Source organism: Tachysurus vachellii, chromosome 6, assembly GCF_030014155.1.
Source record: "Tachysurus vachellii isolate PV-2020 chromosome 6, HZAU_Pvac_v1, whole genome shotgun sequence".
Lineage (NCBI taxonomy): Eukaryota > Metazoa > Chordata > Actinopteri > Siluriformes > Bagridae > Tachysurus > Tachysurus vachellii.
The window spans coordinates 15,301,142-15,329,085 of record NC_083465.1 but is presented as its reverse complement, the minus strand read 5'-3'; the positions used below and the strand labels follow the sequence as shown (position 1 = coordinate 15,329,085).

General features: G+C 37.3%; 2 protein-coding genes across 4 annotated transcripts; both read left to right on the top strand.

The window, feature by feature from the left end:
* Positions 1–268: 268 nt before the first annotated feature.
* On the top strand, positions 269–17,394 carry ercc6 (excision repair cross-complementation group 6). Of its 3 annotated transcripts, none has more exons than XM_060872486.1 (20): positions 269–387; positions 738–1,157; positions 2,174–2,294; positions 2,433–2,541; positions 4,230–4,914; positions 5,947–6,078; positions 6,516–6,674; positions 7,805–7,940; positions 9,435–9,605; positions 10,069–10,245; positions 11,846–11,962; positions 12,102–12,197; positions 13,002–13,220; positions 13,928–14,038; positions 14,162–14,281; positions 14,420–14,514; positions 14,758–14,903; positions 15,160–15,820; positions 16,062–16,140; positions 16,230–17,394. In XM_060872486.1, exons 2-20 carry the CDS (start codon positions 748–750, stop codon positions 16,671–16,673), a joined length of 4,188 nt encoding a protein of 1,395 aa, XP_060728469.1. In that variant the 5' UTR covers positions 269–387; positions 738–747; the 3' UTR covers positions 16,674–17,394. The 3 variants fall into 3 exon arrangements, with proteins under 3 accessions (XP_060728469.1, XP_060728467.1, XP_060728468.1); XM_060872484.1 differs by having other exon boundaries at positions 4,224–4,914; XM_060872485.1 differs by having other exon boundaries at positions 284–387; positions 684–1,157; positions 4,224–4,914.
* Positions 17,395–19,497: 2,103 nt separating this feature from the next.
* Positions 19,498–25,033, top strand: drgx (dorsal root ganglia homeobox). Its single transcript, XM_060871387.1, has 7 exons — positions 19,498–19,649; positions 19,845–19,958; positions 20,661–20,761; positions 20,979–21,080; positions 23,142–23,311; positions 23,409–23,518; positions 24,041–25,033. The coding sequence occupies exons 2-7, from the start codon at positions 19,901–19,903 to the stop codon at positions 24,367–24,369; spliced, it is 870 nt and encodes a 289-aa protein (XP_060727370.1). The 5' UTR covers positions 19,498–19,649; positions 19,845–19,900; the 3' UTR covers positions 24,370–25,033.
* The last annotated feature ends 2,911 nt before the right edge of the window (positions 25,034–27,944 follow it).

The window sequence follows — 27,944 nt, the reverse complement described above, 5'->3', positions numbered from 1 at the left end:
CATGTACCTTATTTTTGAGCTTGGTCTTTCAATAAGTAAACATTAAAAAACTGTATATATACAAATAAAATTTGAGGATATATTATTTTTTTTTTTTTTTTTTTTTTTTTTTGCCAATATATGTTATATATACCTTCTGTTTAATTTTATATATCATCCGCGTTTTAGCCAATTTAAAAAAAATGCAATTTAAAAAAAGAGACTTTTATTTTGAAGATTTACCGGCCTTGGAACGTGTGCAGCTTCTGTATCTCCCTTCACGAGCCCTTACGTGGTTAATTGTGTAACTAGCCTGTGTTATGAGTAGTACACTTCGGAAGAAAGCGAATTTCAATGGATATAAATGTCAATGAATAAATATTTGAACAGAAACAGATCGTTTTGAAGGTTTGTTCTTGCTTAGATATCCCTTTTTTTATCGCTGACTTAATATATAAAGAGCAGTTAGCAAAGAATGATATATTCATATGTTTTCCTCAGCTAAAGCTAACAATAACATTGTGGCTAACAAACACAATAGGACACTGAGTAGAAATGACACCTTGTGTTAGTTAGTCCAGCTTTACCTGCTTTGTGTCACATTGTAATGAGATATTTTACCTGGTTAGTTTAGACCATGAGCAGGTTTTACACAACCATTACAAACACCTGTCTCTGTCTGTTTCCTGCTTGTTCACATTTAGACAGCCTTCATATTGTATCAGAGTAAATTCTCATGTTCCCATCCCCGTTTCCAGCCACTTTAATATGCCTATAGACAACAATGAGGACCCAGACTGCCCTGAATGGTCCAGTCCAGTGAGTGCTCTAACACCAGGAGGGAAAGAGGACAATGGTTCCAGCAGGGCATCGAGTGGCCTCTCCATCCCAGAGAGCAGTCAGGAAGAGCCAGCTGCTGCAGTCTGCCCTGGTAATGCTGGACCTGAAAACTCCAGGAAATCACAGCTCCTGCTCCATATCAACCGTCAGGAGATCCAGGCTGTGGCTCAGAACGATCAAGCAGCCGAGCTCCAGGGTTTGGGAGTGGACGTGTATGATCAGGATGTTCTGGAGCAAGGAGTACTTCAGCAGGTGGACCGAGCCTTTCAGGAGGCCAAACAGGCCACAGCGAGGGCTGATGCAGAGAAAGAATATGAGTCTGTCCTGGATGATGTCAGGTACAGAGTTAGTGGGCTGTCAGTGAGTTACTGTCTGCCATGTAGTCATTTATGTTGGCCTGCTTTCTAAGGTACCAGGTTTGATCCTGAGATCTCGGGTTTTGTCCCATCACCTAAAAACCTGCTTGTAGGTAGATTGGCCATGCTATTTATTTATTTATTTATTTATTTATTTATTTATTTATGGATGGGTATGGAGGAATGTGTGTGCATGGTGCTCTCTTATGGATAGATGTATTATACAAAGTTTATTCGCATCTCGCACCCAAAACGATTACCAAAGATAAAGGAAGCATCAGATAAAATGTAGCATCAGTTTGACATCAGTGTCAAATGATCATTTGATCTACGATATATAGAAAATAAAGATGGCATTTTAAAAAATATAAAGTGGAAAGAGAGAAAGAGAATCTTTTTTTCTCAAATATCCTTTAATGTGCACTCGTGTCTCAGCTTGAACATACTTTGTATAGGAGGCTTGTTGATGCCTTTTGCCATAATTTCACATGTTTTTATGAGTGGATGTTTTGGCCCAGTAATTGAGGCATTGGACTGCTGAACAGAAGGTCATGAGTTTGAATCCCAGGTCCAGCAAGTGTCCACTGCTGGGCCATTGATCAAGGCCTTAACCCTCAATTTCTCAGTTGTATAAAAATAAGATAGAAATGTAAGTCGCTCTGGATAACGGCATCTTCTAATGTAACTATAGGGTTCCATATACAACGCTGATGTTGAATGACAAGGAGTCAGCACAACTTTTTAATCTTTTCTCAGCTTCAACATCACATGAGCAACTTTTGAGCAACAAAGCTCAAAAAACGCTTAGAAACGCATCTAGTGGACTTGAGTGGAACCACTTCCTGAAATAGTCTGAGAAGTCTGAAAATGCCAGAAAAGCATCTTATTTAGTCAATTGATTTGACTTTCCTTCTGTGACCTCTTAATATTTTAAAGTAATTCCCCAGGCTTTCTTCTACTACATACCAAATAACATGTTTTGTATTGCATCTTGTTAGGTCATGCACAAGTGCTCTAAAACACATCAACAAGATATTAGAGCAGCTTACTCCTTATGCTGCCTCCAGCAAGGACATCAGCCGGAAAATCGACTCTGTCAAAAGGCAAAAGGAAAACAAGGTAATTAATTTTTTAGCATTTTTTGTGAAAGATGTGACCCTATGTAATCTATCACATTATGACATTTTAGCTCCAGCGATGATAAAATATATCTCTACAAAATATATAAGTCGATAAGGTTTTTTTTATCATTTATAGGAGAAGCAGTTAAAAAAGATCCGAGCCAAGCAGAGACGCTTACAGGCTGTTCTGAGTGGAGAGGACGTTCAGAAGCTCGAGGCAGAGTTATTGACTGAAGATGACACAGGTGAGAATGAAATACAGCCTTTTTTATACACTCGGATGTTGTCCAGTTCTTATCACAGGAGCATTTAGGTATAGTATGGCATTGTTAATGCAGTGCTTTGCTTTGTCACAGAGGGGTAACCCCTGTAACCTCCTGCTGCCAAATCAACATGCTCACAATAAATGTCATACATAAAATATTGACCTGGGCAAGTGTGTGTAAAGCAACCTGAAGTAAAATCTTCTTATAAATGTTTAGAAATCAGAATGTTTATTCCTACACCTGACTCTAGGAATATGAGTGTAAAAAAATCTTAAACCTAAACATACTCATAAATGAGGGAGCGTTTCGGAGTGCATCAGATTCGTGTCAAACTGTTAACATTAGCGAAAGGTGGCAGCAGTGAGACGGAAAAGAAAAGACATGCTCACTCACTATAACACTCAGAAACATGTACTGAGAGATCCAGAGCTCATAAATGATTCATGTTGATCATGAAGTCATAAGTTATTTTTCCCACAGATATGGTTTATAATGACAAACATTATATGCTTGGGTTGTTTAAGAGACAAGCAGTTCACACTCACCACATCTGGCTACTCTGGTAAATAAATAAAAAAGTGCACAATTCAGTTCAAAAATGATTTGGTTCCTAAGCAAATTAACCTGCGTTTACTTTCACATAACCTCATGATCATGTTTGTCATTTTTTATGTTTAAGGAACGCTGGAATGTCACCGTAGCAGTAATGACCAGTCACAGAATGAGCAATTTCAGCCAATGAGGCGGCTTCTGCCTTTAGCAAAACCAATGCTGATATGAAATTTTGTCTGTCATTTGTCTGTAGCATTGTATGCCCTATGCCAACATTTTGCTGCGTGCTCTTTAGTTTTATATAAAATAAATATAATTTATCTTTGATTTATTTTTGACATGCATGGATGTAAAAACTACATAAAAAAAAAAGAAAAAAAAAAAGAAATGAAAATAAGACGTAAGCAGAAAGAAAGCTAAGCATAGGGCAAAGGATGTGAGGATGTATACAGTAGAACTGAGGCTTAAACTAAGTATTGTGTAAGTCATATACAGAAATGTGCCAAAAAATATGTAGCTATGTTGCGTGTAGTAACAATACAAAGTCTGACGAGATTCTTAACTCAGATTAAAACATATGTAAAATTATGTAGACTTATTGGACTATTTTAAGTCATTTTAACAAACCCTATACATTCTGCAGTGCAGGGAGAGAAGTCAGTGGTGATTTTTTTTTTTTTGTTAAAGAAAATTTGTAATGTTCTATATGACGTATTTTCTTTTGGAGGATGAGAGGCCTGTTTTCACTTAGCTAATAATAATAACTCCTACTTGATGGTTAGTACATTGGTATTTGATTTAAAAGCTTATAGAAAGGCCACACCTTAGCTATGCATAGAAAACCTATTAGCGTGTGATACAGATCTAGAGCCACAGCCTTAACATTAATTTATTTACAGTGCCAATGATACTATTCTAAAGTTTCTTCCTCTCTACTTTCTAATTTCCTTCACTTGATAAGAACTTGGATGAACAATAAACGGATGCAAGTCATATTATTTGCAAGTAAATGATTGGGTCACCTTACTTATGAGTCTTTATTAACTGTGTGTGTGTGTGTGTGTGTGTGTGTGTGTGTGTGTGTGTGTGTGTGTGTGTGTGTGTGCCAGAGGCAGGCCCATCCACACAGGGCAGCATGCTCATGCCTGCTCAGGAGACTGAGTGGGAAGAACTCATCCGCACAGGTCAAATGACCCCTTTTGGCTCACGTGTCCCTCAAAAGCAAGAGAAGAAGGAACCACGCAAGTTGATGCTCAGCGAAAACTCTGGCTTTGACAAGTACCTTGCCGACCAAGCTAGGATTGCAGAGAGAAGAAAGAAACCAACCCCAAAGAAAAAGCGGAAGGTGTCCAGGAGTTCCACTACAGAAGTTAAAAAAAACACATCATCCGCCAAGCAAGAAAAGAAACTGCAGAAACGGATGCGGAAACTCCAAAGGACTGCCCTTAAGGCTCACCCCAAAGCAAGGCCCAAAACAGAGAAAGAATTTCCACAGACCAGGGGGAAGGGGTTCAGGGAAGATGGCTCAAACAGCTCGGGCTCCGAGTATGTGCCTAGTGATGAGCTGATGGATCCTGAGGAACCAGAGCGAGATGATGAGTTCTGGCAAGATGAAAAGGAAGAATATGAACTAAAGCCTTATAAGAAAAAGAAAGAGAATAAAAGCATGAAGTCAAAAAAAGAGGATGAGAGTGACGAATACCTTCCCAGCAGTTCTGAGGATGATGACTCTGACAGAAAAGTCAAGGTGAAGAAATGCAAAGACGACGGAGATATCGAGTGCTACAGGAAGAGAATTAGGTAAGTCCAAATTTGCCCAGTATATGTTAATATTTTAGAAAGTTCATTGTTTTTCACGAAGACAAATATTTAGTTAATGATTCGTGTGACCATCATTTGCTTATTATGAGTGCAGGAATTGATAATCTGGCAGCTGTTTCTCAACTAGAAATCCACTCATTGTCTCATTATAATATGCATGTATTTATTCCACAATGTGAAAGTAGATGGTACCAAACATAACAAGATTTAAAATTCATATTTATAGTAAGAAATTGAGTTGGCACAGTGACTGTTTTATGTACTTTTTTGCACTGTGATTTGGAAATGAATGCAGATACACATTGGCAGTTTGTTGGCGCTGCAGTGTGGAGTGAAGGAGGAAGGGGGGAAAAAAACATAATTAACTGAACCAATGCTTAGTCTTGACTTAATTACAAGTCTTGCAGTCTCGGAAGCCCCAGATAAAGGGAGCAGTTTCATTGTAGAGTGACAAGGCCAGGTCCAAATGAAGATGGATTTTTTTTTTCCTTTTCACTCCTTTCTCCACACCTTTCTTAGGGAGCTCAAACTCCTAATTGTCTGTATCAATCTTAATTTGCTTCGATGATGACACTGCCACTAACTGCCGTATCCCTGCAGCCAGAAGTGGTTCAATTAAAGCTGCCCGGAAAGAATGATGGCGAGGGAGCTAACTAAGGCAGCACTGTGTGCCTCGCTCTCTCTCTCTCTCTCTCTCTCGCTCTCTCTCTCGCTCTCTCTCTCGCTCTCTCGCGCTCTCTCTCTCTCTCACACACACACACGCTCTCTCTCACGCTCTCTCACTCAGACTAGGAAATTAAAACTACCTGCCCGTACAGTACTTCACCATGTTAAACCAAGTTTCCCAGAGGTGGCTAAATAAACAATGCTTGCCGAGTCAAATTAAGAATACGAGCAGTGAAATAGTTTCAGTTGTGTCAGACTCATTTGGCTAATCAAAACCTAGATTGGACATTATGTCAAATCAGCATGAGAGCTATTTTCAGTAATGCAGTGACTGTCCTCCTGCAGGAATTGGAAGAGACAGAGACTCCAAGTGAAAGAGCAGAAGAGGCAAGCAGGAGAGGACGAGTCTGATGAGAGCGATGCAGAGTTCGATGAAGGTTTTAAGGTGCCAGGATTTCTCTGGAAGAAACTCTTCAAGTGAGGAAATGGGAGCTACACTTAAAACGTGAAATGCATTCACTTTATGATTTATTTTATTCTTTATATGCTGACTTGTATTTGCTTTTGGCAGTAGTCAGACCATCAGCTTTTAAGAGCCACAATTGATTTTTTTATTATTATTAAAATGACTTATTTATTTGAAAGAATTCTATTCATTCTCTGTAAAGAAAACTATTCATGGAAAGCAGGATTTCTAGTAGATGGATGTATGGTGGTGTATGTTTAGAGTTTAGGATTACAACAGGATGCTTCTGTTATTGTATTGTGTTTTACAACAAATCAATTGGGCAACACTTACAGGCCATTTATTTAGAATCAATAGAGATAATGGCCCTATGATTAATTGATCAGGTGCGGTGTTTGTGTTGTGCTGGCCTGGCATTTTGTCCTACATGCCTGCTTTTGTTGTCCAGGTATCAGCAGACAGGTGTCAGGTGGATGTGGGAACTGCACTGCCAGCAGGCAGGAGGCATTCTGGGAGATGAGATGGGCCTTGGCAAAACCATCCAAGTAATAGCTTTCCTGGCAGGACTGAGCTACAGCAAGTTAAAGACACGCGGCTCCAATTACAGGCAAGAGACCCCACGTGTCCAAACCCCTTAAATGTTTCTGTGGTCTCTTTCTCTCTCTCTCTCTCTCGCTCTCTCTCTCTCTCTCTCTCTCTCTCTCTTTCTCACTCACACACACACACACACACACACACACACACACACACACACACACACCAGCCAGAATATTCACATTTAGAATCTAGGAAAATAATTGAATTATTTGTAACTCTGTAATCCTAACTCTCTAATGTCTATTCTCCCAGGCTTTCTTTTTAAAGCTCATACAAAATCGTGCAAAATCTTTTGCCACGCCCACTCTCACCCCATCCCTCCAGACTGGAAAGTCTTGATTGCAATGAATATTTCAGCAGCTGGATTGCTGGTGGAGAGAGGTTTGGTGTGAATTATTAAAGACGTTTCAATTATGATATCCCTCTAATTCTCTTAGTGGCGACATCAAAGGAAGAACAAGAACGTGAAATGAGAGTAAGTGTAGAGGAGGGGCAAGGAGGGAAATTAAACATGAAACACATAATTAAATACGTTTAAAGCAGTGCCTTTTTGTTTTTCAGTGCCGTGATTGCTTAGGGTGGGGGCCTCTTTCCTGGTCAATACTACTATGTCTGGCGTCGTCCATCCGCAAATTGATTGTTTTGCAAACTCAATTACGGCTCAATATCAATGGCTGCCGTGATCCGGAATATCATATCATATGCTATAAGGCTCCTAGAGCCATTTAGTGCATTTTGTCGATTCATCTCTATTGGCGAACGCACAAAGGGAACATTATGTTGCCCTAGCTTCAGCTCAGAGTTCATGACCTCCTCTTTTAGTTTAAATGGGTTGCAGAATAACATGCCATTTTCTCACCATTTTCTCTTACTATTGGTGGGAAACTTGGCCTCTTGCTGTTTTTTGTGCTTTATTTAGCCATCGAAAAAGTCTCACCTAGATTTAGAAACTTCATTTAACTCGTGCTCTCAATTAATTACAGTGTGTTCATTCAGTTATTGTTGATGTATATAGTTTTATTGTTGCCAGCATATTAAATTACTTGACAGAATTTAGTTTTACTGCTCCGTTTTCCTGCATACCATAAAGGATGTCTGTTATGTGGTAGATATTTCTGATGGCTGTGTTTTTGTGTGCAGGTATGCTGGATTGGGACCCACAGTCATTGTATGCCCAGCCACAGTCATGCATCAGTGGGTGAAGGAGTTCCACACCTGGTGGCCTCCATTCCGTGTAGCAGTTCTCCATGAAACGGGTTCTTTTAATAATAAAAAGGTGCATCTTAAAGTATTATTATTCAGAGAGCTAGCTATGATGTCCATGTGGCATCTTTGATAGGATCTAGCTGTCTGTATTTTGCTGATGTCTGTATGATTTATTTATTTTTTTAAAGGCAGATGTTGTGGCACAGCAGTCTAATAAATAGACATTTTGTACATTTTGAAGTACATGATGGGGATTGCAATATTGGATACATTCAATTTATCGTAGTTATATCAACTTAATTTCTTAAGTTGATATAAATATCTAGTTTGGATTGAACTCCTGCCTTACTTTTTATTTTTGTATTTTTTACCCCCAGTCAGCTTTTTGCTTTTTCTTATTCACTAGTGAGCATTGCCGAAACATTACTAAACCTTTTCAATGCATCAGGAGGCAGCTGAACACACTCTGCTTACATGCACTCAGACACCCAGAATTAGCTAGTGTTGTTCTGATTGACAGGAAAGAAAGTAATGCCCTCCATCCCACCCAGAGACCACAGCCAATTTTGCTCTTCTGGCTTCTGGCCATAGATGCCTGTGGCATTGTTGTAATGATGGACCAACCAATTATCTGTTGCGCCAGACAAGATCCCATATTCTGTCTTTCTTATAAGTCATTTTGGATAAACGCATCTGTGAAACGAATATATGTAAATGTTTTTTGAGTAATATAACCCCAACAGTTAAAAACAGAAAAATAACAGTTTGTAAAGAGTTTGGTTATTTTAATGACATTATAATATCGCCTCTCACTTATTACAGTGCCTCTTGTGCTTTGTACTACATAAAAAAAAAAGCGCTCCTGAAATGTTTCTTCAGGTTTGTGAAGTTTACCCACACCACAATAAGGACTAACATGCCAACAAGACTGAGATGAAGCAGTGCAACTTTGATTTACTGTATTTATGCCAGCATGGTATTTTTCCTTCCGTAAACAGATATCCTAGTGTGGAGTAGATCTGGCTCCAAGGAAATGTTAAATTAATTAAAGCTAAGGTAGCTGGAGCTGCTATAGGGCTGCTGTGATGTGTTTACTCTGAATGCTCTTCTCCACTCTCCCCTTCTCCCTGCCTGACACAGTGATTAATGGGGGCTGTTGCCTGGCAATCCACGCTTTGCCCTCTAGGAGGAGGATTGGTCTCAGGAGTTTGGTGGGGTGGGGGAGAGAGGGGTTTTAGTTCTGCTGCATTTGTGCCTAATGACAGTTTTCATGCTCAGGCTAACACTACCTCAGAACAGATGTACCTTATTAATTGGCTGCAAAGTGAAAAAAGGGAAAAACAAGAGGTTACATGGCTGCTGCGCTTTTAATTGGAATTCACTTGAGACTTTTGGTGTGAAGCGTGGAGGTGGACATGGACTTCAGCACTTTATTAAGACTGGAGCCTTGTGCAAGTGACCCTCCAATAATGTATGAATGTAACTGTTACTGAAAACAACTTTCTAAGCAGTCATTATCATAGTCCTCAAAGTCATGATTGTAATGTTATGTCATGTTTTTCAGGAGGAGCTCATCCCTGAGATAGTCGCTAGCCACGGGATCCTCATTACATCGTACTCATACGTGCGCATTATGCAGGATTACATTCAGAAATATGACTGGCATTACATCATCTTGGACGAGGGCCATAAAATTAGGAATCCAAATGCAGGCGTCACTGTTGCATCCAAGCAGGTAACCGGGCCTTTATTTCATTTGTGTGAACTAAAAGACATTATTGTTTAAAAGAGACAGATGTATACAAGCAAACTGTGTATTGTTGCTCTGATCAAACATTTACTCTTTAGTCTTAGTTGTACTCTGGAATATCAGCTTACCTTGCATAGATATCTTATTTTACTGCCAGCCACTTCTTAATTAATTTATGTGTGCTGTAGCATTATGGATTACTGTATTAAAAAGTCCATTGGAAATTCCACATTGTTTCGATTTAGTATTGAATAAACTGAAGCTAATGGTGCTTCTAGGACTAATGTATCATGAATTTTGATTGTCAAATAATTTTTTGATTAATAACTGCCTACTCCTACTACCAAGGCTGCAAAAATATTCTCGGTTCACATATTTGCTTCAACAATTATTTTTTGAAAGAATGCTTCATATTATTTCATGTTGATGTCTCTGATTCCTTTCTCAGTTCCGGACCCCGCATCGGTTCATCCTCTCTGGTTCACCCATGCAGAATAACCTGAAGGAACTTTGGTCCCTCTTTGACTTTGTGTTCCCAGGGAAACTAGGCACCCTCCCTGTATTCATGGAGCAGTTCTCAGTGCCAATTACCATGGGGGGATATTCTAATGCCTCTCCAGTGCAGGTGAGGTCAAGCTGATGATCACATTAAAACACTGACTCATGTGATGTAAACTTAAGTCAACAAGTATACATACTTATGTATACATAAGCATAAGCCTTAAATTAATGCTGATAAACTCATTATCCTATACCTATTGACTTATACGTCTTTGTAATGCAAATAGGTGATCAGTCTACATCAGGGCTTCAAACTGTTTCAAAGTAAATGCAGGAATAATCATTAAGTGTTCTGGGACAATAAAGGGGAATTTGTAACTCTACTGTTTGGACTGATTTTGATAACATCCTCTGGTAAATTAATATAGCTATTCCAAATTCCTATGTTTCATTAAATTCATTTACATTTTATATGTTTGATTAAATTCCATAGCCATTGTGGCAGCAACTTTTGATCTATATTTAAAGAAACACAGTTAGAAACAGAGTTGGTGGTAAAAGCAAAGAAGTAAAAATTCTATTTATTTTGCTGCAGCAAAAGGCGTCTTCCAACAGTGCAGAGTGCCAAGCACAAAAAACACTCATGATATTTCAAATTTCCACTACACCATCTATTGGATTGTGATTTCTTTACCCTGCTTAACATTCTTAAATATCTTAAATGTACATTTATTATTAATTCTTTAACAGTATGCATTTCCTTCTTTGTAAGGGTTCAAAATAAAATGCTTTTTTTTTTTTACCAAAATAGAGAGTATCATATCATTAATGTCATATAAATTACCCTATTTACATGAAGTTGCATCATTGCATAATTGCAGTTGTCACGTTTATAAGCTTATTATTTTTTAGCTAATATAATTATAGTATACATATTCATCCAATAAAAAGATAAAAAAAATGAATAATTAAAATACTATAAGTAAATGTATGTCATTTACTTGATAATAATTTAGCAATTTGCTCCAAGTTCTCAATCCGTATGTCAAGACTGATATTTTTACTGAGTTAATCAGCATTGAGAGGTGTACATGATGCCTGGAGCATTTTCCATAAGCTCCATTACTGTAGCATATGCTCTCCCACCCTACACATGCTCTCATTCTTCTAATCGCACTGTCCTCCTCTCAGTCTTTTCTTCTTCGTTCTCTCCCTGGTGCTCTCTTTTGTTTTCTCGAGTGGGCTTTAATCCAGGCTTATTGTGTGCCCTGCAGTGTTGTGGGCCGACTGCTGGCTTCCTTTTGATCTGCGGATCCCTTTAAATTACTGCTAAATGGCATTTGGCCTAACACTGGATCAGGAGAACATTATTGATAAAAGCGTTTTGGCCCCCTCTGGAGTCCAGCAGCACTCTTATGAATCTTTAATGCGTCAATCTGCTGAAAGGAAGAGAGGAGGGAGCTGCTGCTGCTGACATGCCTCAGGACACACTGCTCTGCTAGCACTTCATAAAGTGTATACTTGTTTGCCATTATTTAAACTGAATCTCTTCTGTGTTCATGAAAAGGCAATTGAATTAAAATAGGTTCAGTGAAATTGGAATCTTGTAGTTAAACTTCTATCAGTTCTTTAAGGTAGAATCGTCAGGGCTCACTAGATGTAAACTGCTTGTAATATTTCAGGAAGTAATGAGAAATATTTTTTTGCTTTGTTTCTCTCTTCAGGTGCAGACAGCCTATAAATGTGCCTGTGTCTTACGTGACACCATCAATCCGTACCTGCTGAGGAGGATGAAGGCTGATGTAAAGGCCAATCTCTCGTTACCAGACAAAAATGAGCAGGTCTGCATACAAACAACGCTAGTGTGTGACACGTGTGCATATGACACCAGTCATTTTTGTGTCTTTTCATATGAATAATACACATTTGCAACTGAGTGAAAATTTTCAGTAAGCGTATGTTACATCTATATGTTTTCAGGTACTGTTCTGTAGATTAACCGAAGAACAGCGGCAAGTTTATCAGGACTTTTTGGATTCCAAGGAAGTGTATCAGATTCTGAACGGAGATATGCAGGTAAATTTTCACCTTGTTGTGAAATCAAGCAGTCTTAAAATAAGCAAGTGTGAAAAATCTGAATGTGGGATGTTTTATTTTTTTAAAATTTGCTTATAAGTATAGCCATAGATAGAAAGCTACCGATTAACTATTGATAGCTAGGAGATTGATCAGTATAGACCGTCCATAGATGTGCTCAAATGTAGTGTTTCCAGATGGGGTACTGTGTTCATTCATTGTTCATTTGTTTGCTGGAGTAAGAAAGCCTTATTCATTATTCACTTTCCTCTCAAGCAATATGTCTGTTCCTTTGATTCGATTTCTTAACCATGTGGAGAGTCAGCTTTTAAATTCCTAATTTAATTTGCAAATATATTTACTATTTATTACTATAGATCTACTAATTTAACCTATTCGAGGTCTAACATAATTTCAATCTACACAGTGCAGAAACGAACAGATTCACAAATACAGTGTATATCCAATCAACTCCACAACAATAAATATTTTTCCAGATAAGCTATTCATCACTGAGCTCTAAATGTGAGCGGAAGTGAAAGCTGTGCAACTTTAGTGCAGTTTACAAACCCCCTTTTTGTGGTCACTGTAGTCCATTAACCCACATATATAATGCAACATTGAACACTCTGAAGTAAGAGACTTTACCCTGCTCTATGACCCTTATTAAATCAATTGAATTTATTAAAGCCTCTGTGAGTTGTGTTTGACATAAGGAATTTATTCTCCTATTTTTCAAGTATTTCTATAAAATGATGTATAATCTATAATATGAAGCTAAATCCTATTATTTTGATTGTCCAGATTTTCTCTGGCTTGATCGTCTTGAGGAAGATTTGTAACCACCCAGACCTGTTCACTGGTGGGCCACGCATGCTGAGAGCCATACCTGCAGATCAACTGACTGAAGAGGAGCACTTTGGCTACTGGAAGCGCTCGGGGAAGCTAATAGTAGTGGAGTCTCTGCTCAGGCTGTGGTTCAAACAGGGACACAGAGTCTTGCTCTTTACTCAGTCCAGACAGGTCAGTGCTTCATGCAGAGCAGGACAAAAAAATGTAAATTGTGGAGAGATATGACCGAAGACTACAACTTTCTTCAGACTTTTAAAATAAATATGATCAAATAGCATGAGCTAAATAATGATTAGTATAATACGAATAGTTTTAGATATATTGAAATATCTAAGCTTTTAAATGCTCAACGATTATTTTAAATACTTTTTTTTAACAATAATAATATTTTTATTAAAACTTATTGATTTTTTATATTTCAACCAACTAATGAACACCTGAACACCATTCAAGTAGTGGCATAGCTCTGATGATATTGCACATTTATTTACAACAAATAAAGATGCAAAAAAAAAAAAGACAGTTTAAGTAAAATCATCTTAACATCTTAAGCCTTTAAGTAAAAACATGTGAATAAAGCCTGTATATGATGGATAAGCTGCACTTGCCGTGTTTCAAGAAGAAACAGCTAAAGCACCAATAAAGTTATTATGTCATTTTCCCCTCTAACAGAATTCATTATGAGCTCTTATTGCATTGTAGGGTGTCTGTCAGGACCCAGCTGTCTTTGTTCAATAGAAATGAGATTTGGCTTCAGAGAGAACCTAAAACCCACACAGTTGGTACTTCTGTACATGTAATATTAATCTCCCTTAATCCTATTAGCACTAATCCTGTTCTCAATGCTCTGTCTGAAACCATTTCTCCCACACACACAGATGCTGGAGATCCTGGAGGTGTTTGTCAGGGAAAATGGATACACCTATCTTAAAATGGATGGCACCACCGCCATCGCGTCTAGGCAGCCGCTCATAGCGCAGTACAATGAGGTGAGTGATTATTGATTGCTCATATCTATTATGATATTCTCTAATCTATTCATGTTACCTTGTTTTAAATTTTAAATGGTGTAACTATATTAACTGGTGTGTCTTAAATAAAATTTCCTTCAGAGCAAGGATATATTTATTTTCCTTTTGACGACCAAAGTTGGAGGATTAGGCATCAACCTGACTGGTGCAAACCGAGTAATTATCTATGATCCAGACTGGAATCCTAGCACAGACACTCAGGTTTGCCACAGTTGAACATGCTTGCAATGATTTGGGAAAATGTGCATGTATCCACCTTTGCTTTTACAACTGATTGAATGTTTTCAGTAGGATCTCTGATTACAGAGTCTCTAGACTGTACTTATGTCTTGTCTTTAGGCCCGTGAGCGTGCTTGGAGAATAGGGCAGAAACAGCAGGTGACTGTTTACAGGCTGCTCACCGCTGGGACCATTGAAGAGAAGATTTACCACAGGTTAGTTCTCAGTGATGTAGGTGTAAGTAAGCCATGTAGTGTTTTTTTTTTTTAAAGACTATTCCTTTATTTCTAATGATTCTTTCGCCTAGAAGTTGATAATAAGAATACTTTGCTTCCTGTTCCAGGTTAGAATCTAAACTGCTATGTTATGAGTTATTATGGCAATGCTTAAAATGTGGGTCTAGCATATGTTGTAAGAGTTATTGCAAAAAATCTAGTCATTCTTTTCTAATTCCATAGGCAAATCTTCAAGCAGTTTCTCACAAATCGAGTACTCAAGGATCCAAAACAGCGTCGTTTTTTCAAGTCTAATGACATTTACGAGCTCTTCACACTTAGCAATCCTGACGGCTCCCAGGGAACTGAAACCAGTGCAATATTTGCAGGTATTAATGATTTGATGAAAAAGCAAGAGTTGATTTCTTTAATATGATTTCTGTTATATGTAGTTCCATCTTGAATGTAGCACGTTTTGGAAACAACTGGCAAATGTGAATTCTAGTTATCATTTATTATATTTATTAGATCACATACATTTACTTATTGTATTACTGACTCCTCATCTCTTATCATATTATTGAAAATAAAAATGCACAAATTAAGCATGTCTGTAAACCAAATCATTCATTTCACAAACTACAGGCACTGGCTCAGATGTACAGATTCCAAAGAGACACAAGGCGCCTTATCCTTCACCATCAAAACTGCAACAAACCTCATCAAAGCCAGAGAAAATCCCGTCGTCTTCACTGTGTAAAGAAAATGCTTTACCTGAGACTTTTCACAGAAGCACTCCTACTCTCAATGGCCTATCCAACAGTAATGCCAACAAGGAAAGTGACTCTTTAGATGTTACATCCACATCACCCTCCAACACGCCTCAGAAACACAGGGAAAAGAAAAAGCACTGTGATGTGACAGATGTAGCAAGTCAGCCCTCAGACAAAAATAATCACAAGCATAAAAAGCGTAAGAACCGAGAAGATGCCCGGTTTGAGGGTCATCGAATTTCTCACCTGGTGAAAAAGAGGAGATACAAAAGAGAAGATAGCGAGGATCAGAAAGAGACAAAAGATGAGCAGAAGAATGATGACTATGTTCTCACCAAACTCTTCAAGAAATCTGGGATCCATAGTGTTATGAAACATGACACAATCATGGAGGCATCAAACCCAGACTATGTCTTGGTGGAAGCTGAGGCCAATCGGGTTGCTAAAGATGCACTTAAAGCTCTGAAAGTGTCCAGACATCGCTGCAGGCTGCCATTCAGTGGATATGCACCAGCAACACCAGCCCCTGTCAAGTAAGTTAAGTTAAGCCTCTGCTGCCTCAATCATGTACCTCTTTATTCCTTACACCACAACTAGTCACCACCAGTCCTGGAGTACTACCTGATCTGTACATTGTAATGTTTTCTCTGCTCTCATGATTAAAATTCATCTCAGGAAGGGCTCTTAATGAGCTGTTTAAGTGGGTTTCTTATATCACTGAAAACCTGTGCCCTAGGCTGAATATCATATACGCAAACTGCGCTTCTGTTTTAGGAAAAGATTTGGACAGAAGAAGAACTCTCTTCTCAACCAGGCCTTGAAAACAACACAAAAAACAGGGGAGAAATGCAAGGTAAAAAAAAGTATATTATCTTGTCTACGCTGTAAGTATTTTTCATTCTTTAATTTAGATAAATCATAACAGTTGGGTATTTTTTTTAGGATGCAGAGTTGATAAAGAAAGTAAGCATCAAAAAACTAGGATCTGCTGCCCACTTCAGTGGTGAGGGAGTGGATGAAAAGGCACTTTCTAGCTCCCTCTCCTCCTCCTCACTGTTAGCCAGAATGAGGGCCAGGAATCATGTAAGCCTACCTCAGAGCCAAGATGATGATGATGATGATGATGATAACGAGCAAAGAGTGCAGTCTTCTCCACATATTTCCCCTACTGAGCATGATGAGCTGCTGGTGGATTTGAGGAACTTTGTGGCTTTCCAGGCTCAGGTTGATGGCCAAGCCAGCACTCCGGAGATCCTGGAGTATTTCACTCCGAGATTAACCTCCACACAGACTCCAGTGTTCAGAGAATTGCTTAGGAATATCTGTGACTTCCACAGGCTTCCAGGAAAAGAGGGGATTTGGAAACTCAAAGATGATTACAGATGAAGTGAAAGAAATATATGTACTGTTTATAGATTTTTAAAATGTAGAATTCTTACCATATGTGGTACGAGTCTGCACTGGAATAAATTGTCATTTTTCATGGTTACTCTGTATTTGTTGGTCATGTAGCATGTTGTTCATTTAATATAAAATACCTTGTTATAATTGCATTTTAATAATTTTGTACTTGCAACATATTGCAATATACTTGACAAGATTTTGTTTATTTTTTCTGTACTTTCATTTTTGTGATAGAACTTAAAATTTACTTGATCATATGCTCTGTTTTACTGACAATGGACAGTTGTCATTCAGGGAGTCAGACATGGGCTACAATTGTAACTGTATAAAACTTTTTGATTTTCTTAAACTGTAAGCTTGATTGGTTAATGTCAATTTTTTTTGTGTGTGGAAGTGTTGTTTATTGGTTTTGTATAGAAAAGTTCAAATTGTGCCGTCATTACTTTGTATGTACTTATTGATTTGAACCCATTCTAGTGCTGCATTCCAATGATATCTGTCAGTGTGATTATAATTAAGCTATTTATATGGAACAGAATTTCATTGTTATGGCAATAATGCATAATGTAATACTACAATAATACCAGTCAAATGGGTCCAAATATATTTAATGTTTTTGACTTTGAATAATTTTTTCTAAAATTTACTTTTGGGGGATTTTACATATACATATTTCCTGTATTATGCGCCTACACCCATTGAATAAAAAAGGATATTAAGTTGTAGATGAGATTATTTTAATTGTGTCTTGATACTAGATTCACTATGGAATTAACGTGAAATGTGTATTTGTAAGATGAGAATCATGGTCATTTTTTAATATAAAGACATTGGTTAGTCACAATTTCACTGTGCTATATATGACGAAGTTCCTCTAGACTGTTGCTCAGGTTAATTCATTGTTTAAATTGAAGTGGCAGTTTGGTGTACAGGGAGGCAATTTCTGTAATTCCCACCCCCTCCTAGAGAGATGGAGCATATACCTGCTTTTCAGTGATATCTACCCTCTTGTAACTAAATATAAAAGTTCGACATAATTAGCCTAGATTGCTTTTGGATTTATGTTCTCTTTTAGTCTGCATGAGCCAATAAGAGCACAGTGTGGCTTCAGGTCCCGCTGACCGTGGTGCTGAAAACTCCACTTTCACTTCACTCTCCTCATGTGCCTTCCACCACACGCTCCTAAATGTTCTTAATGCTAATTGATATAAATATTAGTTGTAATAAAATCATCTCGTTTTCATAGGAAAATAAAACTTTTAAAAGACGTCCAACCTCCTCAAAATTCCTAGACAATTTAAATGATCTCACCTCCTCAGATTGCTCGACAATTCAAACGATCATATCGGTTATCCACAAAAAATATTCAGTCGAATAAATTAACTTTAAACGTTATAATCGTTATATTAATGATTTAGAAAGAATAATCGAAAGCTATGTGTTAAGAACACAAGGGATTTTGCTGTTTATTTTGAAAATCGGGTTTGACATAAATTTAAAGGGGGATGCATTAAAATGATAAGTGGTATATGGTTCATTTATTATTATTATTATTATTATTATTATTATTAATAATAATAATAATAATAATAATAATAATAATAATAATAATAATAATTTGAACGATTGCTTGTGTATAACAATTACCTGCTATTATTGTTGTTGTTTTATTCCACTGTTAGTATTGCTAGTAATTCTACATTGATTTAACATCGAATTAAAGAGACGGACAGTTTAGTATTTGTTACAATATTTATGTTTCCTGGAGACTAAACACACGCCTTTCTAAAGTTGTACAGTTTTTTCTATTTCTAGTTTTCTTATGCTTTTTTTCGAGGTCATAATAACAACTTTATTTTCAGCTGTGCATAAATTAATTACACGCATTTAATAACCAAAATATCATTATATTCCCCTTCTTTAATATCGTAAACGCTTTACGCCAGGGAAGCGCTTCATCGTGCACGGGGGCCGTAACGGGCTATTATCCTTGGGTAATGCTATTAGAGAACCAATTATGCGCCATTATACTTCCTCTTTTTGCCGTTTATGTGATTTCGTCCAATCCCGCCCTCGACTGCAAAATTTCAGCTGCTACTCGGAGCCTCATTTTCCACACACGGAGGAGCGGCCTGCGTCCCGCGCGCATCTTAAAAGTAATTGAAAGGGTCCCGGTGCACGTCATTTACGCGCGCGAGGCAAATCAATCCTCGGACCCCTTGCTGTGAACAAAATCAAACTGTGGACGTCCGGGCGCTCGACGAGCGCATCACCGCGCAAAGCGGACCCCTTAACCCATATAACGAGCAATTATTGCGCTGACAGCCAATTTAAAATCTAAAAAACAGTCATCTGAATTTTTTAATATAAAAAGCAACTGTGTGCAAAAAATGCACTGAGTGCGCGAGAGTTTATGATGTGGGAATAACAAGGCGCAACGTCGGGCGACGGGTGAAATGGGCTGGAGGCGCGCGCGCGCTGCAACCGGGAGACGCTGCAGAGAATGTGACGTTTAGCACCACGTGACCGTGCCTTTGGGCGCGCGTGCTGGTGCCCCGTCCCAAACCGGTCAGCGCAGAAGTCATAGCAAGACATAATCAGGTTAAGTCCGATTACGCGTGAGATTATAAAGGCGGGTTGGTGAAAGCAAACAAATTCCGCGGACTGCTGTGAAGACACGTGGCCACTTAATTCTGATGTCCTATAGCGAGCCGTGAGAGAGCAGGGAGACGAGTGAGTAGTTCAGAGAGAGAGAGAGAGAGAGAGAGAGAGATAGATAGAGAGAGAGAGAGAGAGAGAGAGAGAGAGAGAGAGAGAGAGAGAGAGAGAGAGAGAGAGAGAACAGAGTGGGAGTGGAAGTGCCGGATATCTCAAGCTGAACAAGAGGAACTCACAGAGTATTTATTCTCCCACAGACTCTTCGTCACGGCACCGATCGCACCACAACTCCTACAGCAGGTATGAAAATTACTGTCGTTTTTATTACAACATTTATACACTGTCTTTAAACTGCCTGCAAACTTTAAGCCGCTTTTCTGAGAGATTTCGCATAAACAATATCCAGTTAGCTATAAAGTTCATTATTATTATTATTATTATTATTATTATTATTATTATTATTATTATTATTATTATTATTATTATTATCTACAGCGCACAAGCTCTTGGATTATTCCGTGGCTGAGTTTCTTCGATCTCAGTGAAGCAGGATGTTTTACTTCCACTGTCCCCCACAGCTGGATGGGGAGTGTTGCAGAACTAATACATGTGAGTACATTTTCACCTTCCTCAAACATTACATGACAATTTACCCACTTTTAACACGTTAACTCGTCTTTTCTCAACTGCCCTGCACGTGTTGTCTTTAAAACTCATAGACGCGTTTATTCGATTTTGTCCTTGCAAAAAAAAAAAAAAAAACCCTTGGATTAAACTTTCATATCGAAATAAATTCAGAAATGTTAATTTGTGTCTAGTCGAATTTATATATAAGTGCCGTATTACATAGTGCATTGCAAACTATTATATGAATAACTATATTAATTTGGAACTTGTTTTTTATGTAATTAAAACTATACACTACACTGGCCCAGGATACATTTAGCATATATGGATATGGATTATACTCAGCATAGCGTTTTACAATTTTCCCACAACTTAAAACGGTTTTGCCCTCCAGTCAAAGTCTATTAGTACCGTCTGCTTGGCCACAGATGGTCAATGTCATGCCTTTTAGTCTTTTTTTTTTTTTTTTTTTTTACAATTTTATTTGCTCGTTAAGGTTAGTTAGTTATAAGACCACAAAAAAATCAATTTTTGTTGAAGTTTTATATATATATATATATATATATATATATATATATATATATATATATAGATAGATAGATAGATAGATAGATAGATAGATAGATATCTATATCTATATCTATATATAGAGACTACAAACTAATTTCTAAACTACAATTTCAGTGAACTCAAACGGCTTTGGGAACCATACCTCTGGAGACTTCGATGATGGTTTTCTCAGGAGGAAACAACGCAGAAACAGAACCACCTTCACTTTACAACAGGTAGCCTAAAGAGCTCAGGTTAGATGTCTAGCTATTTAGACTTTTAATATGCTCCGACAATAAGATATGGGTAGAACAGTTGTCTCTCTGGCATCGTTGCTGATTTAACAGACCCATCTTTATTTAGTCCATGAGTCATGACTCCTCTCCCTCTAGGCCAATTCATATAGTGACTATGATTCATAACGATAAATACAACAAATTCTTTATTTTCCAGTTAGAAGCCCTGGAAGCAGTTTTTGCCCAAACTCACTACCCGGACGTGTTCACAAGAGAAGAGCTGGCTATGAAGATTAATCTTACAGAGGCCCGGGTCCAGGTAAAAACCTGCTCTCAGCTGTTATGGGACAACGCATGTCATATAAGAGGTCTATGATAATACTATTCGTGCACTCAATTCCCTACTTCATTTTGTTTATTTAGAAACTATACACTAGTGACTGGAATAAACTTTATTAAGGAATTACTGCACTCTCAGAAAAATAGTACTAAACTGTATCCTCCCTTTTCTCTGAGTGGTTCTGCTGGTATAAAGGATTTATACCTTTAATATGTATCTTCTCCTGGATATAGTATAATTAAAAATAAATAAATAAATAAATAAATAAATAAATAAATAAATAAAACAATAAGGGATAAAGCTTAACGTTCACACCATGCATCTTTTTAAAAGGTAAAATATACTAAGTGTAGCCTTCAGGGCACCTCTCCAGCGACAAGGTCAAATAACTACTATTCGTTTCCATTTTTTTGAGAGTGCGTGATATCTGATAGCGCCAAACACATATAAAGGCCATATTGTTTTCTAAGCACGTTTGGCCAAAGATACTAAATTAAAGCTCTCCGTCATTTGTGTGGCGCGCTTTAATAGCATCAACATAATGGGCGATATTAGATTAAGTTGATTAATCGGTCATTCATAATTAACTAGTGATAATGTCCTACACTAATTTGTCCGCGTCTCCAAGGTATGAAAATGACTTAGGTGCTTTTCTTTTACTTCAGAAAAAAAGGCAATATTGAATAAGAAGAAGTGGAATTGTTTGCATGTGCACTGGCTGAAAGATAACATGTATTTTCTTGAGGTGCTGCACATCTGGAAACTTTCCCCAGTCGTATTTTGCAGGCTTATAGTACACATATTATATTTGTTATAAATTCGTCTAGGTGTAATTAAATCCACGTATGCCCGTATGTAATTTCCTGCGTTCCAGATTTGCTATTGGCTTTCCTAGATCTAATTGTAGGAGATGGAATAGTTGGCCTTGTGTTCCCCAGGGTCATTTTACTATCGCTTAAACCCGGCGACGGCAAAGCCATAATGGCATTCGCTGCTGTAAATTAGGGACTGTAAACAAATTATTGCCTCTCTAATCGGATTACCAGATTCGCATTATTAAATCTGAACATGAATCAGTTGCAGCATGCGGGCATATTAAGCTTACATTATTATTAGGAAATAAATTTTCTTTTTGTTGTATAGGGTTGCAGGCGACCCCTCCTCCTTCTCCTCCTTTGGAAAGTGTCAATTGGTTTTGGTTGCACTAAGACCAAACTGCAAATTGAGATTAATGGTGCAATTATAGAGCATGCAGTGTTAGGGGATCATGACTCCTAGCTAGAAGGTGCAAGGGTGAGATAATGTTGCCACAATTGCATTCTGAATATTGTTGTCCTGCCAGTAAAATGTTGCCTCCTATTATGCTGAATGAATGCTCAGTGTGTAGGGCTTTTTGTTTGCTGACATCATTGTACCTTTGCACAATGCTGGGCAAGCATTCGAGATATGACTCCATTATAGCCCTTTCCTATTCAAATATGATTAATGCGTTAGAGAGCGCAGCCTTAATCGAATCTGATGTTGTCAAACAATCACTAAATAGGGAAATAAACGACTTCATCACAGTTTCCTCTCAGAAGCAGGGAGACTGTCAGTAGGAAGTCATTAAAAAATGATAATGAAAAATTGCTCAATTAAATGTTGTTATAGGCAATGACCTTCATTCAATTAAGATACAAGAACTTGGGTGCATATGCTCAGCAGTTGTGTTCATGAAGTTAGAAGTAAGTCACCATAAACTCATAATAAGGCAGACACTTAAAGGGCTATGACAGCAAACACAAGGAAAGTACTCTGAGAAACTGTAGGAGCATTAGGTGTTCTTTACTTGTCCTTCTGGGAGAGCTCTTAATTGCTCTACATAGAAACCTATAACAGAGTACAATGATATTAGAAAGGGTTATAAGTTGAACAATTGTTTCTAAGAGATATTTTATATGCAGTGTAGATGTATATTTTGTAATCAAGGCAAAGGTGGAATTGAAAATGATTAATTTCTCTGTAACAGTTATGTTAATAAATTCAATGCTGTCTGTCCAGGTGTGGTTTCAGAACCGAAGAGCAAAGTGGAGAAAAACAGAGAGAGGCAGCTCGGATCAAGAAAGCACAAAGGAGCAAATGAGTGATGGAGCTCCTTCTGCCAGAAACCTCAACCAGTCTCCTGTGGATCAAAGCAGAAACAAAAAAGAACCTCTGGAAGCCCAACAAAAGTGTGTTGATTATCTGCCACATACTCTATGATGTACGACAAATACTATTACTGAATTCACATGAGGTTTGACTCCATGTGCTCTTTTTCATGCACAGTGTTAACAGAGCAGTTGCTGGAGGGCCCTTTTTCCCATCCTGTTTGCCTGGAACTCTTCTCAACACTGCGACTTATGCCCAAGCTTTGTCACAAGTGGCAACTTTGAAAGGTTAGGTTTTATATATAATGACAAATACAATTAATAACTGATAGAACAGGTTTGGAGGTATATGCATGTAGCTCTCTGTACGTTATAGGCCTACTTTAAAAAAAAAAAACACTGTGTATATTGTGTATACATATACAATATCACTATTTACTTAAAGTCAACAATATTACTGTATTATGTCTTATATTCTTAATATTGTTTACATTTTGTTAAAATTAGTGATTGGGGATATTTATGACAGGATGATTGATATATGATATTTAGTTACTAGACATTTGTCTGTCAATTCAAATACCTACAAATTTCTCAGTACAAACCTTTATTGTATAGTGTAGGCTGTGTATTTCCCTGCTTTGCATTAGAAAAATGTTTATCAATGATTGATTTTCTTGATTTTGACATAGTTAGTAACTGATTTAACATTCCTATTGATTCGCTTTTACCTGTGAGATATTTACCATATTTTTAATGTGCTCTGAATCTCCATCTCTAAAATGCATGTTTGTTTGCTGTATATTACAGCAGGAAGCCCTCTGTGCTCTTGCTGTGTGCCTGACCCTATGGGTCTCTCCTTCCTGCCTCCCTACGGGTGCCAGAGTAACAGGACGGCCAGTGTGGCAGCTCTACGCATGAAGGCCAGGGAACACTCCGAGGCTCTGCTGCAGTCAGCCAACCTACTTGGGGCAGTACCAGGGCCAGGAGCCAGAGTTTCTGTTGGTCTCGGTCAAAGCACCAACGCAGTGGGAGGGGAAGACTCCAGTCCTGCCTCTGGTTCTTCAAAGCTACCAACCCAGGGAACTACCCCTGAAAAGCAGCTGCATTGCCCAAAGGAGAACCCGGACAAGAAATAAGGGAGTCATTTTTGCCTACACAGCACGTTTTCCCCTCCTGGACATAAGGAATTACAATCTCATTATGAATGCCTGCTGCCCCCTTCCTCACATGCAGTCAAAACAACAGGGCAAGGTGTTCAGTGTTATTTACTATTGTGTTATAATTTGAGTGTGGGTGCATCAAGCTATTTATTCAATTGTTGTTTATCTATTATTGTTACATTTTGCCTATTATTATGAATGATATATTGCCTATATACCTTTGGCACTGTAAATGGTTTTAATGGTGGAGAGTTTGTGGGATGAATTTACCCTGGCTGCCAATGTGAATTCATATATTTTTCCAGCCACTTTCATGTAGGACTTATACTGCCTTGTATACTGTGAAGTCAGGTGATGTAAGAAATTGCATTGTATGAAAGACCATTTTTTTCTAAAATGTAAAAAAAAAATATATATATATATATACACCATGCGCTAATATAAATGACCTAATGTGAAATAATATGCAAGTGTATATTTATTGTGTTTTCTTGATCTGCTAAAAGTAATTTCATCACACTGGTCATGAGATGTGACACTCTTGTTGTCATCACATCTGCAAGGCAATGACAGACTGTGAGTGTTCTCACTCTGGTCCTGTTTTGACATGCTCTTTAAAACAATTAAACATGTAGACATTTATGTACGTCTTCTGTTGCCTATTGCACACACCATCTGGCTGTGATCAATTATTAATTGACTTCCTTGTATACGAAAGGCAGAGCTGAAAAACGGAAGCAAGGGTTGGTCTTATTATTTATTTAGTTTGCGCTAAACCACTGACTCTTTTGCATGTGATGCACAGACTCTTTGCTGAGGCTGAGTAGATGCTTATAAGGATGGTGTAACCTACAGGTTTTACTGTTCAGTGGGTTCAGCCTTTCGTACTATACTGTAAGAGCATCAGTATACTTTTGGTTGAAGTGTTCAGATTATACAGTACATACAGTTATTTCTACCACTAAGAATATGCACTATGAGAAAAAAGTACCAAGGGATTTAAAAAAAAAAAAATTTAGTTAGGAAAAACAAACTAATCACAGCTAGATTATTTAAGTAGTCTTTTGTCTTATAATGATTTACTCTCAATGATCTTTATTGATAACAGCTGATTGCATTGCATTTTGTCTATAAGAAACTTATGAGTTTCACTTACCACATCTGATTGAATTAATCAAGTGTTCAGATGCATTTGAATGTCTGAATCAGTTGTACATGATTAGGTTTACTAGAAAAAAAATCATGTTTGGCCTAGTTGTCCACTATTTAAGAGACCTGTGATGTTTTTATCGGCTTTAGGTTTAGTCATTACAAACTTATGTCAATTTTCTGGCCTACAGTGCATATGCACTTATTCTGTTATCATCGCTATATACAGCTTATCTATTAGCTATAGATATGTTCTATGAAATGGTTTTTAACAAATATTGTTTATATACAGTGATTGGTATGGAGTTAAAGACAATAAGACCGGCACTATATAACACTGTGGTCCTTTGAAAAGTATTATTAACTTTGAGTTGGTCTTCTAGAGATCACACTGGTATGTAAAATGATAAGAGGTCAGTTTTAGCATTTGTATTCACAGGAGTCATAGTTTGTGAATTGTTCTTTCATCTCAGTAATCAGCAATTGACAATCATCATTTTCTTCACTGAATTCCATCAAAAATCAATAATTAAGGGCCAGACATATGAAAGTACCACACTTAATAGGAATGCATCTGAAAAAGACTTAAACTGATTAAATTCATGTCCTTGAGGATTTTCAGGAAATTACTTTTGATAGTCAATAACACAATTAAGTAAACTACACACACATTAGCATGAATAATTGATATGGAATTATGTATCATCACAAAGTACTGTCTTAATAATTCATAACGCAACACCCTACTGACATGGCAGAGCTCGATAATGTCAGAAACGCTGTGCGCTGCCAGAGCATGCTTGTGTTTCTCTAAAATGTATATATTACAGTGAATTTGTGAGTTCAACATACAAATGTTGAAAATAGAGTTTAAATTAAACTTCATTTTAGATTACTTTAGGATTGTTCAAACCACTTAACACGTTTTAAAAAAGAATGTTATTAAAGTCATTCCTAATGGCAATATTCTTAATATCCAACATGAAGCTCTAATATTTCTGTAAAATATTAAAATATACATCTAGCTCTGAATGAATGAAATACACAGACAGTACTTTGGAATATTGTTGCATGAAGACCAATTGAGATTTGGGATTGGGTTTACTCAGAAACAGCACTTGTACAGTTTTTCACTGAAACACAATTTTTTTTTTTTTTTTTTGGAGAAATTTTATAGAAATTACAGAGTATAGCTGAAGCTGGATATCTTTACAGAACTTTAGTTTTGCTCTTTATACAGAGCCATTCTTGTCCGTTACCTCTTTATTAAATTACATTTATTGCGATTCATTTCACTATTTATTAGGTTTATTTGAATATTATGTTTAATAAAATTCTGGCCTGTTCAGTAGCAGATCAACGGTATGCACATACATACAGAATATAGACCTCTTCTAGCTTGTTACTGATTATTGTTTGTTATTTCCACAATGTAGACAATATCATTTATTTTTTATTTCTAATATCATTTTTGGCTCTGTGTGTTTTATATTGTTTATAGGCCTCATTGCTGAATTTAAATCTTATATATAAAAATTATGATGTTACAAAATGATACAGTCAGATTAAATATAAATACATTATTATCAACTGGAAGTAACAGTTTGTTGTATTTGTATAGGATAGATAAAAAAGTATCATTATTCAAATGTACATATTCATGTTTATTGTACATTTTTCAGCTCAATCCTCTTTCAGCACAAATAGGTTAAATCTATAACCTCTTAAGAGGGTAAAACCCTTCAACTAAGCATTTCTCTATTATATTGGGCTCCAATGGAATTGTTACTAACAAAATAACCCTTGTAAAAAATTTTAAGGGTACTAAATTTACAGTAGCATAATTTGTGTTCAGCTGGTATCTATTTTCCCTTTGCATCAGTTTACATTTCCTTTTGCAGATGTGTAACAAGAAGTGTGTGTATGTGTGTGTGTGTGTGTGTGTGTGTGTGTGTGTGTGTGTGTGTGTGTGTGTGTGTGTGTGTGTGTGTGTGTTTAGCGGGGTTAAGGAATAAGAAATTTGTTAATAATTATTTGCTTTCAAATTAGTTTTTGCACTGTTGAAACGAGCGAATTGTTCTGAGTTAAACACTCAAAAGTTGTACGTTGAAGAGAGGGTTTAGTAATATTTGAATGTTCATGTGGATTATTGATTATTCAGTGGCATTACATACTTTTCAACATTCTTTTAATTCATTCTGAAAAGCATTGTTATATTAAATTAGCTGGAGAGTAGCCAAAACCTCGAAAAAAGATAACAAAAATCAACTGTTTTAAATTCTGTTTTGGCAGTTTTAATGGGTTTTTTTGTTCCATTAATGATGCATTGTCAGTGACGCTGTATCCAAACTCTGCAGTACTGTCAGTTTTGTGACGTTGGCCTGCTGCACATGCTATGATAA

Excerpts from the sequence above, each read along its gene's own strand:
- ercc6 (XM_060872484.1), top strand. The coding sequence starts at position 748 with ATGCCTATAGACAACAATGAGGACCCAGACTGCCCTGAATGGTCCAGT. Across the intron at positions 14,515-14,757 it reads GAAGAGAAGATTTACCACAG|GCAAATCTTCAAGCAGTTTC; the intron begins GTTAGTTCTCAG and ends CTAATTCCATAG. Across the intron at positions 14,904-15,159 it reads AACCAGTGCAATATTTGCAG|GCACTGGCTCAGATGTACAG; the intron begins GTATTAATGATT and ends CACAAACTACAG.
- drgx (XM_060871387.1), top strand. The coding sequence starts at position 19,901 with ATGTTTTACTTCCACTGTCCCCCACAGCTGGATGGGGAGTGTTGCAGA. Across the intron at positions 20,762-20,978 it reads CCACCTTCACTTTACAACAG|TTAGAAGCCCTGGAAGCAGT; the intron begins GTAGCCTAAAGA and ends TTTATTTTCCAG. Across the intron at positions 23,312-23,408 it reads CCTCTGGAAGCCCAACAAAA|TGTTAACAGAGCAGTTGCTG; the intron begins GTGTGTTGATTA and ends TTTCATGCACAG.